This window comes from Pseudochaenichthys georgianus, chromosome 11 (genome assembly GCF_902827115.2).
Source record: "Pseudochaenichthys georgianus chromosome 11, fPseGeo1.2, whole genome shotgun sequence".
Lineage (NCBI taxonomy): Eukaryota > Metazoa > Chordata > Actinopteri > Perciformes > Channichthyidae > Pseudochaenichthys > Pseudochaenichthys georgianus.
In genome coordinates this window covers 23,295,235-23,309,800 of record NC_047513.1, presented here as the reverse complement: position 1 = coordinate 23,309,800, position 14,566 = coordinate 23,295,235, and the positions used below count along the sequence as shown (strand labels likewise).

The 14,566-nt window shown below is 38.7% G+C and overlaps 2 protein-coding genes and 1 long non-coding RNA gene across 8 annotated transcripts; 1 reads left to right on the top strand and 2 right to left on the bottom strand.

The window, feature by feature from the left end:
- Nucleotides 1–656: 656 nt before the first annotated feature.
- Nucleotides 657–6,417, bottom strand: ccdc126 (coiled-coil domain containing 126). Of its 5 annotated transcripts, none has more exons than XM_034094625.2 (4): nt 6,095–6,417; nt 3,096–3,299; nt 2,600–2,829; nt 657–2,435 (listed from the first exon to the last, which is right to left on the bottom strand). In XM_034094625.2, exons 3-4 carry the CDS (start codon nt 2,823–2,825, stop codon nt 2,185–2,187), a joined length of 477 nt encoding a protein of 158 aa, XP_033950516.1. In that variant the 5' UTR covers nt 2,826–2,829; nt 3,096–3,299; nt 6,095–6,417; the 3' UTR covers nt 657–2,184. The 5 variants fall into 5 exon arrangements, with proteins under 5 accessions (XP_033950516.1, XP_033950517.1, XP_033950518.1 ...); XM_034094626.2 differs by having other exon boundaries at nt 3,193–3,299; XM_034094627.2 differs by lacking the exon at nt 3,096–3,299 and having other exon boundaries at nt 6,120–6,417.
- Nucleotides 6,418–8,119: 1,702 nt separating this feature from the next.
- On the bottom strand, nt 8,120–10,248 carry LOC139434785 (uncharacterized). Of its 2 annotated transcripts, none has more exons than XR_011644093.1 (3): nt 9,795–9,974; nt 9,349–9,440; nt 8,120–8,967 (listed from the first exon to the last, which is right to left on the bottom strand). It is a non-coding gene; the product is annotated as an uncharacterized lncRNA (long non-coding RNA). The 2 variants fall into 2 exon arrangements; XR_011644092.1 differs by lacking the exon at nt 9,795–9,974 and adding an exon at nt 10,154–10,248 and having other exon boundaries at nt 8,121–8,967.
- Nucleotides 10,249–10,269: 21 nt separating this feature from the next.
- Nucleotides 10,270–14,318, top strand: fam221a (family with sequence similarity 221 member A). The gene is made up of 6 exons (XM_034094808.2): nt 10,270–10,411; nt 11,123–11,296; nt 11,397–11,587; nt 11,674–11,747; nt 11,867–11,999; nt 12,848–14,318. The coding sequence occupies exons 1-6, from the start codon at nt 10,347–10,349 to the stop codon at nt 12,958–12,960; spliced, it is 750 nt and encodes a 249-aa protein (XP_033950699.1). The 5' UTR covers nt 10,270–10,346; the 3' UTR covers nt 12,961–14,318.
- Nucleotides 14,319–14,566: the final 248 nt, after the last annotated feature.

The following is a 14,566-nucleotide window of genomic DNA, read 5'->3' as shown; positions in this document are numbered from 1 at the left end:
ATTGCAGATGAGACAGATGGACTTTGAATTGGAATAGATACAAAAATAATCATCCTCCCACTCGGAGTGAAAATTATATATGTTTTGCTTCTGCCATAATTGCGGTCTTGTGTGTCTGTGCGGACTGTCACTCCTGTTGACACGGACAACGTTAGCGAACTAGTGCACTGCCCACTGCTCACCAGCCACGCCCCGACACATGGGGTCACGCCGGCCAATCACAAAGCTTTGATGCGTTCAAGTGCATTATTCTGGCACAGGAAAGTTATGTTACAGGACATTAACGATAAAACAGAATATTGTTGTTCTATTTTTAGACACATCTCGCGATCGACTGGTTGGGCACCCCTGATCTACATGTTGATGCTGGTTTATATTTGGCTAGATTAAACCCTGTTGGGTAGCTTTATCTTTAAACATATAAACTGACAATGTTCTTATGTTAAATCGGTGACCTCCAAATTGTATTGTATTTACATAAAGGAAAAGCAGTCGACAAGGAGTTAAGGTAGCATACAATGGAAATCCCCAGCAAAAGTGCCATGAAATTGTACTCTGGTAGTGCTCGAGTAGATGTTATTTTTCACCACAGTAGACATTATTTAGTTTGTAAAGTATAACCTCAGGGTTTTGTAGTGTAGTCAGTTGCATTTAATGAACTGAAAACTTGTTTATTGTGTATTCACTCATACATTCACAACCCCCTCATGAAAGCCTGTGTGATTCACAGGCTGAATATATGTATAAAGGCAAAACAAAATCTTGATTAATTGTCTAAGCATATATTTAAATATTGAATAACAACAGGAGTGGAGTTAAACGAGGGGAGAACTATTTCTTTCCATAAGGTCAATTTATTAATGAAGCCATCTCACAGCAGCTCACTGGCTCTACATCTTTCAACTTATGCATTATGAAGCAAAGTACATTTATGGCATTACCCGATGCAGAAAGAGTCATACCACAGTTGGACAATCCAGTCTAAAGGCCTTGATTCATATTGTCTGCAATGTAAAAGCAACATTGTGATACATTTCCCCCTCCTACAGTATATCACCAACATTGACTTTGTCTCATACAATCCCCAAGTAGTATCGATCAAAGCATTGTCTATATTCTTCCCAGACCCATCATGTTAATGAGCACCATGATGTGCAAAATAAAGATCTATTTCCTCTGGGCAGGCACCAGAGTATATTGGTATAATGGAAGCCATACTCAGGAGGAATATTCAAGAGCCGGATGTCTCACATCCTAAAATATCCATCAAGTCAATGTTGGGCGAGCCCAGTATTTTTAGAAAACCTCTGTAGAGTCACAGTGCAACATGAACCCTGAACATGTGTAAGCAGTATGTCAGTCATCTTAACAGCACTAAAGGGCTAAAAATTGACTACACAGTACATTCAATCTGCTACACACCTTAGTTTAAACATTTTCTCAACACTGGGCAAGGGAACCATAGGATTTCAACAAGACACGGCACACTCATGTTTACAGTAGCAAAATAGGCATCATCCATTTAAATTCAGCATAAACCTCAAACTGTCTTGCAGCAATTGTAAATACACAACTATCCTGCCTGCAGATGGAGTGCAAATAACATTCTTTGGATTATCTCTTATAGGCAAACTATTCATTATTCTTAAGACTATGAGTAAGCTAGAAGTAGAATCTAATTAACAACCGCACCAGCTAAACTGACAATACAGCTATTCCTAACTATCATGAGTGTGCTGCTTAGTTCAGCATTTAGATATATTTAAGCAGTATTGTAAAATAGACTTCCATGTAGATAGGGGAGTATTTCAAGCCACTTTTATGATAAAGCATAATCATGTGAATCTGGTTCAGCTCCAAGAGTATTTATACCTCTCTGCTTTTGCTTAAACAGTCATAGGATTCAGATATGGCATTATTGAAAAAATGCTAAAGATCTAAGCCAAAAGAAATCAGCAATGAGAATATAAAAATAAATAAACATCAGCATATGATAGTACAGAGCCTTAAGCCTCCTTCCTTCTGAGTTGGCTGAACATTTCTAAGAAGCATCCCACATTGTATTTTTCCGGATGTCCGTATGTCTTTCTATTGCTTTTCATTGGTCTGATGCAGTAACATCAGAGATAAACGCTGGAAAAGTGTGATGTGCTCAAAATAAAAAAATCAATACGTCTTTCAAGACTATGCTCCTTGATGTGGCCGAGGCCTATTAGGGATGTGTGGGTGAAGGCGTGACATCCCTGGGTGGCTGCCAGGTGTCTCCTGCTTTGAGGATTTCTGTAGGGCGGCGGCCACAGAGTCAAGGATGCCCCCTGCTGTGTGGGAGGTGTTAGTGGAAGAGGCATTGACCGCCAAGTCGATTTTCCCCTCTAGTTTGACCAGCCGTGTCAAAATGTCTTCCAGTAGCACAGCGATAGTCCTCTTCAGGTCAGCTGTGTGAAAGGGAATGAGATGGAGGGAAAACACAAGTAAGAAATTGATACTTGGGTATTCTTTAGAACACAAAAGTTCCTACAGGTCTAAGCAGATAATTGTATGTGCAGGAAATAGCACCAACATATCGAACACCATTCCTGATTTCCTCTTGAAAGCTTACCGTAACCAGCCATGGATGTTCCCTGCAGCCCTCCTGGTGCATTCTGGTTCTCCTCGGTCAGGACCTTGACGTATCGCCGGCTGAGCTCCAGGATCTGCTCACGTAGCTCGGCACTGCTCTGATGGCGAGGCTGCTGCATAGTGTACCGTAACAGCATAAGTCCCCACGCCAGGCCGAATACCATCAGCAGCACACTCAGCTTCTGAGACATGTTCCTACCCAGCATGGTACTGGGGAGAGAGAAGCAGAGTTGCAGAGGCCCGGTGTGAGGCTGAAGGTCTTTTTTCGGGTGTGGATGTACCAATATATTGATAGGGGGATAATTGCTTTATTCCTGCAGGGAGATTTTTATTTTCAGCTCAGTGTATCTGCAGAGGTCAGTGTTCAAAGTCCACTGCAAAGCATTCCAAGAGCGGAATTCAGTGCCTCCCTCAAGTTAACTCCAGCAGGATATGTGCTTGCATTATACCCGTACAGCAACAGAAGTTTCTCTAACCACAAAAGGCATCCTGCCCCCCCCCCCCTCAGAGGAGATGAGAAAGTTTGAGCAACAGCAGAGGACAGGAAGTAGAACCAGAAGGAAGGACACCCACACAGGCAGTCAGGGATTTGTAGAAAGGTGCTTTGGTTGCAAGATGTCTATCACCAAATCACCAATGCAGAATGGGTGTTGAGGCAGGGGGTTCGCAGGCATTGTTGTCTGGGAAAAGTAGAAGAAAGACAGGAGAGATACAATTAGCGGCAAGAAAATAAATACATAAAGACAATTGTTACTGCCATCTTTTAGAGATTTATTTAACAAAGAATTATTTCGAAACAATAGTCAACCATTTTTTTGTTTAAATAAATGCCTGTTAAATCACTATTGCCAAATGTGGCAACACAATTGTGACTGAGCCTTTATCCCACTGATGAAAGTATTGCAATATTTATATATTTGTAGTATTACAAACTGTGGGGACATTCCAGGAGGAAATGCTGTGTTAGGCTACTGCTAACATATCATTCTGCTGCAGCTTTACAATAAACTGGCTTAACACAACTTGACTTTTATTTGGAAGTATAGTAGTCACAGGAGACGCAGTCATTTTGAGTATTTGTTCTATATTGCAGGGCGTTAACACAACAGTCGTGAGCAACCACAATAAAGCTGTTAGCTAAAGAGCAGCAGGAAACACACCTTTGAAATCTCCAGGGAGGTAACCAACTGCTTTCACTTTCAATGTGAAGGCTTCGCAAGACAAAATCACCAGAACCGCGGTCTGATATTATCTTGCGTATCTTGAGTCTGCACACAGAACCCACAGTAGTTTTTTAACTAAGTATTTGTTCTCACCATTAGAAGATATGACTTAGATAAGACTGACATCTTAAGGATTGCCACATCAAGTTGCTAGATATGTGAAATATCATGAAATGGAAAATAATTAAATACATTCTAAGTACACATACCAAAAACCACTCAAAGGGTCTTTTCTGTAGCACTTCTTCAAAGCCCTGTTGAGCATTGTGGTTATTTATCATAATGCCTGGGGAGATTTCTGTGTAGATAAATGCAAGATTTTCGAACAGACACCACATAATTTATTTTGAAAGATTTTTTTCTGTCACTCTGGCTCAGGGGGCTCTACAGCACATTCATCAGCAGTTGTTTGTAGCCCAGAAACCTGATTACCAGTTTAGAGTTCATGCTTCATGGGACCCACTTTGCAGCCCCAGGTATGAGACACAGCAACAGAGAGAGGCACAGAGGGCATTCAGTCCCTAATCCGACCTCCACAATGGTTATTTGACTGACAAATAGGCTGTGAGAGCACATGCAGGGGGAATTAGGCTATCATTTGTCAGTTTTTGCAACTTTGTCACAGAGTTTATTATCCCCCCCTCTGCCTCTCTTGGGTGTTGTTGTGTCACTTCCTATGGAGGTCAGAGAAGGGACAGTGAATGAGGGAATAAATTATGAAAAGAAAGGTAACAGAATACGTTCCGCAATGCATCCCAGTATCTATCCGCACACACACATCTCATTTCAATGACCTGCAGGTTACTGTGAATAAGCCGCCAAAAGAGTAAAGAGGAAATAGAAAGCCAGGTGTGGAGAGATGATCAAAGTAACAGTTGAAACTGCCATGATGATGAAGAAAAACACATTGTGACAAATAATGAGAGCTCTGCAACCCTCTTTAGTCCCAGTACGCAGCTGAATTCTTTAAAACTTGAAAAGTGAGAAATCTGTTTTCATTATATGATTATATGAAACAACACACCCAATGGGTGAGACATAGGGACCATGCAGCATCAGGTTCAAATCATATTTATTATATTATAATATTTCAAGCTGGAGGGATTTTTCTGTGCCATGCTAGAAAGTTATGTGGGCTATTTCAGCCCCAGGGAAAATAAACGAGAATCATTTTCTGTGTGCCTTTTGGATGTCTGGCAAACGATCACACCTTTCTTGCTTAATCCTAAAGTTGACACTTGATAACATCTATAAGAGTTTTGGTATGCTGTCTTATGTCAGGCTATTCACAATCATTGTTCCATGGAAAGACACAAGTTAGGCCAATGCTTCAGACAATGAATGTTCCACTTCCAGTAGAGAACTGTTTAGATATAGTGTACATAATGGAAGGATTCACACTGATAAGGCACACATTGTCAGTCAAAACACCTTATCTAGGGGTTAAATATTGACCACATCAGCTGTCACGTGGCTTTCACCAGATGGCCGACTGGGCAAGATTTAATATAGGAAATAAATATGAAGACGTACATATTATTCAAGCTATGCTACTGCAACTTTGACAGAGTACAACAACAACAACAAAAAAGACTGACAACTTGGCAAATGTTGACTTACTTAACCTTCCACTGTTGAGGAACCTGTGATCCAAGTCTTTCATACAATACATAACTGTAGTTTTGCATTTGTTATGACAATAATGCATTAATGTGTTTATCACTTCAATTATGCACTTAACAAAGGTGGGGTTTATTTAATTTACTTTGCATACTACTGGGTAAAACATATAATAATGTATTAGTTCATTTATATTTTGTATTAATAATCTAAATCTGCAAAGTAACTAAATCTGTAAATTAAATGTAGTGAAGAAAGAAGTGTAATATTTGCCTACAAAATGTAGTAGATACAAAGAGTACAAACATGAAAATACTCAAGCAGATCACCTCATTGTTTCCCCTCAAGTAGAGTACTTGAGTAAATGTACTTGGTTAGTTTACACCACTGTTAAAACGTAAACTAACAGAGTAATCGACATAAATTACAAAGCGACTACTTTAGCATACAGTTCAAGGCTTTACCACCTACCATAGTTAAAAATAAATAAAAATGTAAGCAGTAGCTCATGCTAAATTGAAGCTATTCCAGACTCCACTCTAATTGTAGCTCGACATATTAGGTCGCAACGCTTAAACTCAAACGAAAGGCTAAGTATTATTCGCAAATTGCAGCAAAAATCGATTATTTACCCCAGTGCGTTGTCTGAGAAGCTACCTTTAGCAGGAATGACCAGGGACGATGCGCCTGAGAGGTCCAGCTGCTTCCTCTGGCTGACACTGAATGATGGTTGTTGTTTGGCAATCCTAGACTGTCGTTGTTGTCGCTGGGGAAAATATCTGGAGGAATATCTGTCTCCGGTAATAAGGTTAGCTGCCGAGCTTCATGTTGAGGTGTCCGCTCACACTGTCAGTCATTTCGGCTTCTCTTACTGTCCCGAAAACGACGAGGTCCTAGCAAGCAAAAGTCGGTAGCTAGAATTTTAAGCATGCGACTGTGCAGACTGTCATGGATCCCCCGAACGTTTACGATTTGCGTCATTTCTACGGCATTATGGGAAATGTAGTTTTTTTGTTACTGCTTGTTCGCTCTCTAATCCTGTATTTAATCCAACAAATACGTAGAAACGAAAAGTACTGGACAGGTAAACTGTTAAACTAAATTTAATCAGTTGTATTCATAAAAAGAGAATGGCTGACTCCAAACCCAATGTTGAAAATGTTTACAAAGAATTAAGACAAAATAGTAGCACACATTTTTTTTTATAAAAAGGCAATCCAAATGTGTGTATTTAATACATATTTAATATCTTTACTGATTTTTTTAATACTGAATAAAATCCTTGAATACAAAAAGGACAGGTCATATAGTTAGTAGTCGGATAGTTTAAAAATCAGCTCCTAAATTCTAACCCTATCGTCTATTCCTTGACCTCTGAGTGAAACGTCACGGGGTTAAGGGATAGTGGATAGGAGAATTCAAAAGGACTTGAAGAGACTGCGGTACTTTAGAGAATCCGAATGCACTTTCACTATCCGACGTGTTTATGATGCGCCAGCGGACGTCATTGTGTGCGTCTGCTGCTGTGGGGAAACTATGGAAACCACAGTTTTCTATACAGCGGACTACAACATGGATGTTTAATAATAACGAGGGACTACTGTAAACTCATCTAGAGACTCTGCACCGTGCTCTGATGCTGCTGCTTTGCTTTATGAACGTGGACAACAGAGAAACATATTCTTCATGACCAAAGTTGGAATTGAAATAAAAAAGGAAAGTGAAACTTATGCTCGTCACCCTCTCCCTCCGGTCCACATTAATACAAATGATCCCAATACGTATGATTGTATGAACTAAAGATCTTAAAATCAATACAGATGTATTTATTATAAACGTTAGTCCTTAACATCTATCACTGTGTATATCACCATTCAAACATCTTTTAAAAGTTGAACAAACTCCACACAGCTCAGTAAAGACTGAAATGTTGACTTTATTTGATAATTTCAGTGAAAACTAACGTTCATATTTCTCTTTTTGATTATAATACTGATGAACGTTCAAAACAAAGCACTTTGGCAACTTACCACCTATGTTTTAAAATGCGTAATAAGCACCGTAACTTTCATGATATCATTTCTCGGTCATAATCGGTTGTTTCCGTGAACGACCGACTGTTGAGTGACGGCAAATGCTGCGGCTGCAAGGCATTGTGGGGCAGCATTTTCGCTTCTCCTGTCGGTTAGGGAGGTCCAGTGGTTCCTAAGCTAAAGGAGGTTATAAAGGAAGTTTGAAACCTCCTTTCCTATCATTCTAGAGAATTCGAACGGCACTTATCATGGCTGCCACTGAGGGACTTCCGGGTAATTTCACTCCTTTAGGAAGGTTCCTAAGCTAAATGGACTATTCGACTTCAGCCTAGATGACTCACCCGCGCTGCTGGCCAATTGAGACCGACGTTGCCACTTGGCCGCCATCTTGCTACAGGCAGTTCTCTCATTCATAACATTATGGTTTACTATTTAAATAACCATAGCTTGCTCAATTTTCAACCAATTTTCAAACGGTTTGGTTTTTTATAAACATCAAAGATGTAGTTATGATACTGCATACTTATAATCATGGACTTTCATATGAAAATAACATTAATCAGATAAAGCAATAGCTATACACACACACACAAGGTATTTATATTAAATATTTGCCGGTGTATATATTTCCATTTATTTTATTATATTGTTAATATTTCAAATAAATTATAAAATTAAAATACATTTATATTTTATATATAAAAATCGGTCTCATGTTACCACTCTGTAAGCCAAGAGTTGTTAATTTAGCAATGCCTTAGCTTTAAGAACAGGGACACAACTAATGACAATAGCATATGTTGGTATATTATTTAGATATTCACACCTTTATCAGAAGAACCAAACCAACATAAAATGTGCTCACAGACAGGCCAGTTCTGTCTAATTTATCACAACTATTGACATGACATCTTCATATCATCCTAGTTTTGTATTTAGTTTCTAGATTTGTAAACAAATCCAGAACCTTTGAAATATGTTATTGAAAAAAGACCAAGAATAATATAAACTGTACCATGTGTCCTTTTGTGTCCTTCTGTAGTCCATTTGTGGTTTGTCTTGTCTCACCCCGGCTGACATATCACAAAATCCACTGTTTAAATTGTTCCCTATATTGCCCCTATGCAATATAGGGAACAATTTAAACATAAACTATCCTATGTGTCCTTGGGTGTTATGAAAGGCGGCCCCCCAAAATAAATGTATTATTATTATTAAGAAGAACACATGGCACACCAACAATCAATCACCGTCCAGCCTCAGCTTTGGTATTCTTTCACAACCATGTTATGGGTTTATTAGACTGAGCAAACATAAACATATGTGGGGAACATAGTGCTGCGTCTCCTGTCCGGTCAAATTCCTCACTCCTGAAGTGCTCACTGCAGAGCAGTGTCCTGTCACAGGAAACAAAACCGTCCCTTCTTAGGGCGAGTTCCCACTGCCTCCTCCTCTCTTTGGTTTTGGGAAACCTTAAAAACATGAGAAAGGTAGCCAGATATATAAATTATTGTCAACATGTTCCTCCCTTCTTTCCTTTAACATTAAGGGTAGGACAAAAATACACACCGAAATTATCATATTTTTGGTATGTATGCATGTATGTATAGCCTACTTTAAGAATAAGACAACCACACTAAGAGTAATAAAAAAGGTGTCCAATAGAAACATTAAATAATTGTGTAAAGAAATGGTAACAACATATTCTAAAGAGGCTGGGTCAACAACAATCTTGCAATACTATTATCTCACATAGCCCCACTGATCCTGTGTAGCAGGACTTGTAATGTACATACATCCACTAAATAATTAACGATTATCCTAATTGTAGTCATAATATTGTCATATCTTACACGTGAAAGGTGATCCCACGGGTTCTTGTTTCCAGACTGCGGTGATTAGAGCATCCGTAGGCTGCACAAAAGTCCGGCATAGTCAGGTACTTCTGTAAACACAAAGCCAGCAAATTCCTGTATCATAATGCAAGATGTTTTTAACAAGCCAAACCACTTGGAAGAAATCATGTGTAACTTAAGTTGTGTTGAAAAGAAAGAGCAGTTCTGCCTCTCCCACTGGTGTAAAGTTGCTGGGTCAACTTTGTAATACTAGGTCTCACTGACAGCCTCTTGTTATTAGCCAGCTAATAAATACAACCACATACACAAAGAAAAGCTGCCATTTCAACATGTCCAAGCATCCTGTATCATAGCCATGCTAATCATGTTTATAATAAACCAAACCGTTTGTAAATCAGTCAAGATTTCAGTGAGTTACGAGTATTTTTGTGCAGATCACTCACCTGACAACAGCTACCATAACGCGAATCAGAGTAACTGTTGACTGTAGCAAGATGGCGGCCGGTCAGCTACGCTGGAAAATCTCCCATGAGCCATCTAGTGTTTATATATATCTATGCACACGAACGCGAACATGACCAATGAATGAGGGCACGAGATACATTTGTGCACAGATGGGAGGCTGACAGGCAGGTAGGCAGTCGTACTTTTTACAGTATTACGGCTTCCACAGATGAATTTTTTTTATGGATTTTTTGTCAAAGCACTTAAGATATTCATTGCTATCGGGATGTTAAGAGCATTCCATGGAATATAACAAAAAGTGTATCTCGAGCCGGTTTCTCAAGCTTACATACCCTACCTTTAAGTAATATAGGTATGGACTTTTCTTCTTTTCTCTGCTTCTCTCTATTCTTGTGTCGTTGTGTGTCTGTGTTGCAACTCACTTTGAGACCGTTAGAGGGACACCTACTACAGACATTTCCATGGCAACTATATAGTAAACAGTAGTTGTTGCTGTGCCAGACTTAAATCCAAAGCTATCATTTTTGACAATGGAGAGAATTTCTGTCGATGCATCAGGTTTACAAGCAGTGGAAGACTACTGTGAATACAGGAGGTTAGTCTTAACGTTATACTGTATGCTTTTGTTCCCGACTAATCTTTACAAGGGTTTCATACACTACAAACTGATAGCATGACAAACCTAATGCTATACCTGCTACAGATAAAGAACAATTCAAATGACAATAACAAATAACAATATGGGCCTTTGTTGTAGGCAGGTCAGGTCATTGTAATTGTAAGTTATCAACAGTGGTGGAAAGTATATGTTCTAGATACTGGACTTAAGTACTATTTTGACATACTTGTACTTTACTTGAGTATTTCCATATACAGCTACTCTATACTTCTACTCTGCTACACTTAAGATCTTAAAGATCTTAACAATATTAAAATGCTTTTACATGTATAAAAACAGGGTAATATCATTAATAATACAAATATAATAATATGAAATGATCCATTCTGCATAACAAGCACTTTCATGTTTGATACTAACAAGTACATTCAGCTCATAATACTTATAATATATAATATGATTCTGAATTGGGTCATTGTTTAGAATGAGTACTTTTACCTTTGGTGCTTTAAGTACATTTTGATGCTACTACTTTTGTACTTTAAGTGAAGTAAAGTTTTGAAATCAGGACTCTGACTTGTGGAGTATTTTTAGACCATAGCATTTGTACTTAAGTAAAGAATCTGAGTACTTCTTCCAACACTGGTTATAAACCAGAGTCTTAACTGTTGTAACTGTCTCTTCAAGGATTGTAGGTGACGATGATGGAGGGAGACTGTTCACTCCAGAGGAGTATGAGGAGTACAAGAGGAAAGTGCTCCCTCAACGGCTGAATAACAGGCTGTATGTGAGCTTTGGGGTTCCAGGAGGTATCGACTGCAAACAAATTGGCCCTGAGACTCAGTGCTTCTGCACACATAGGTAATACATTGCACCATTACACAAGAAATCAAACGGCCTTCCCCCCGACTGCACATAAAGGCAAATAAAGACATTTGTGAATAATATCATTTTTTTCCAGGTACAAGCAACATATGACTGACTTTGAGGTGGTTCCCTCTGAGCGACCCCTGGCCCTGCCATGCCAGGTCAGAGGATGTCGTTGTTCTGCTTACCAGTATGTTCCTCAGATTGGGCCAAATCCTGTCTGCTGCAGGTGTAAACACTTTCCTCAGGATCACAGTGAAGCTTCTGACAGTTTTTGCAAGAAATGTGAGTTTAAAATCAACATTTGAAGACAGAAGCTGTTTCATTCTAGCCCAAGATACCTCGAGGCATATGTCAAAAATGTTTTTCAGGTAGTTCCTGTTCTGGGTTCAACAGCTCATACACCTGTGGGTGTGGCCAGCCTAGTCCTACCCATCAGACCCTAGTGAGTAGAGTTGACATCAGTAACACCTACAAATAATGCTAGGTATATATTTTCAATAGTGTTACCATTTGTCCACAGTCATAAAGTTTTACACCTTGAACTCAAATCCCTTTTGGCAGGTTGAGACAAAACTAGAGAGGGAGGCTCGTGGTCAGCCAATAGGCAAGGATGTCCCTTATGCTGCCATGGGGGGGCTAACAGGGTTCAGCTCCTTGTTGGATGGTTACCTCGCTTTGGAAGCCAGTGGCTCAGGTAGAAAGCCTACCGGTATATGTATTAATTTGATGTGCAATGTAAATCCATCGACCCATTTGTAAACTTGTGTATGAGTATGCTTACTTTGTGAGACGTCTCGACTCTTTGCTCCTGGTTTGGTCTTGGAACAACATTCCATACATTTGTATTGACGATATGCCCTATAGCTAGAACAGATAGCAGTCATTTTTGAGATTCATTTTATTTGTTGTCAGTGTTTTGGTGATCCAGCCTTTGCTTAAATGGTAGAGCATTATGGAGATTTGATTGATGGATTGTATTAACTGTAAAAAAAGTTCCTTTAAGAGTCATGTGAGGGCAGCAAAGAGCAGCACATTATCAGTGTTGAAGTCTGCAGAGTCGAGATCTGTTCAGGTCAAAGGTGTATAGCATTCCCATTACATTTCTACAGTATCTGTATCTATTTGGCATGCTGAGTTAAGCGTGGAAGTTATAGACAACTTTTTGAGAGGTAATTTTTATCTGAAAACGTTGTAAATGTTATTAATAATGTAATATGTTGTTATGCTTGATAGAATTAGCTTTTGACTTATTACTCCACAATCTACTTACCTCACACAGTGGACCTAAGAGCTTAAAAATCTCATTAAAGTTATAATGCAATGTATGATTTGATCAATAATTGGGATGGTTGATAGATTTTATTTATGATAGATTTTTATATTCATCAGGCACTGCAGATTAAATACAATCTTTTACCTTAAACAACATCTTTCCTTCAGATCTTGGTACCGTAAATACACAAAACATACCTGTGAGGTACACATCATCCGCTGCTGGTACTCATCACACCATTTTCATAATCTATGCTGTATGGTTTTCAGATTCAGAAAGGGAAGATGGCTGCCAGCAGAGCTGCGCTGCCTCAAGGATGAAAAGAACGTCTACAGAAGCATCCGGCTCTATTGACTGTAAGAGAGAGACCAACAAACATTGAAATGCAACTCTCCTCAAAGTCCATTTGTGAAACCGTCATTAAATACTGGACAATATTAACCTTAACAAATAAATCACACATCTTCTGATCTGTAACATTAGGTTTTTTTTTCAAAGTGTCTGTCTTTGTCAGTGTCGTGACACAGGGGCATAAAACCACCATGAGTAACAGTCGTGATTAAATCCCATCTCACAACTGAATAATCAACTGAGAACATATTGATCCCATGTGTGTGGAGCTTCACTGGTTCATATTCAGACGCGTGACTCAGTTATCCATGAACATTTTTTAGACAATACAGTTTGACAGAGCCTACTGTAAATACTTTCAGATACAAGGTGAAATAATGGTGGATTTATCACATGTGGATGTAAAGCTGCATGTGGAGATCTTATCTGTGTAATGTTTATAAATGTTGGCTTCCTTGTAAGCTGCAGAAATACCATGCTTAAGCTCATGTGTATCTGTGAGATAAACAGTAAGCATATGATATTAAGGATTAAAAATAACATTTGAATGTAAAAAAACTGCTGTCGTATTCCTCAGCTTGCCTGTCAAGTTGCAGTTTACATCCAACATGTAATCACTATAACCTATTAGACATTTGTGTGAAATGTTCATATTTTGATTATGAATTCTTACGTTTTGGCCAAATCAGTTTCTGTGGGGTCAAAGTTACCTTGATCTTTGTTCACCAAATTTTAAACAGTTAATCCTTGAGTCATTAGTAATAGACAGATGTACGGTCACAGTGAACCACCTAAATTAGTAGTCGCGTAAGAATTTAAAAAATGTACTTTTGTTGAAAGTTTATAGTTTGGTTAGCCTTCTGTAAAGCATGTGATTACCCTGATTGTACGTTAAATATCAATCATTGATACATGGTTGACCAAAACGCTTTAAAGCTACAAGTTTTCATCATGGTATTAGCTTCCCTGATTGCTAGCCAAAACACACAGATGTTTCCAGTTAACCTGCCTGATTGGACCTCTTTCCAGGACTGTGGGCTTGACTGCAATTGATTGACATCTTACAGAATCTTATTTTTGCACCTGTAAGTGCAGGGTTAATTAAACCTTTATCATTGTTATTACTGTGTAGATTGGTGACCTCATATATTAGCTCCACTTACCTTCAACCTTAGCAGAGGTCTAATCAGCCAAAATAACAACAAAGATAAAACATCTGTGTTTTTGTAAATCTTCTTTTAAACCTTTTAATTTAAAGGCTTAATTAATTAAATGACTAAACTGTATCTATAAAAGGTTATACACGGTTCAATAAAGAAACAGGTATTTCATATTTGATATCAAACTAACCTATATGTTATTGATTCAATGTTGTTTAGCAACGCTTTGTATTTCTCTCTTAATACACATTCCAAAAACTGGTCATTTTACACATCTGAGGTTTGTGTGATTGATGTTCTCTTGCTGAAAGAAAGCCGCCCACTCACCATGTCACCAAAATAACACCGGAACCACAAATCTATGTGTTCAGTGATGAGCATCCTTTTTTCATTTACAGAGCGATGTACTGTCTTCAATTGATTAATCCAATTTCTCACGGTAGATCAGCAGTGATGAGAGCTGATTTAATCCTCGCA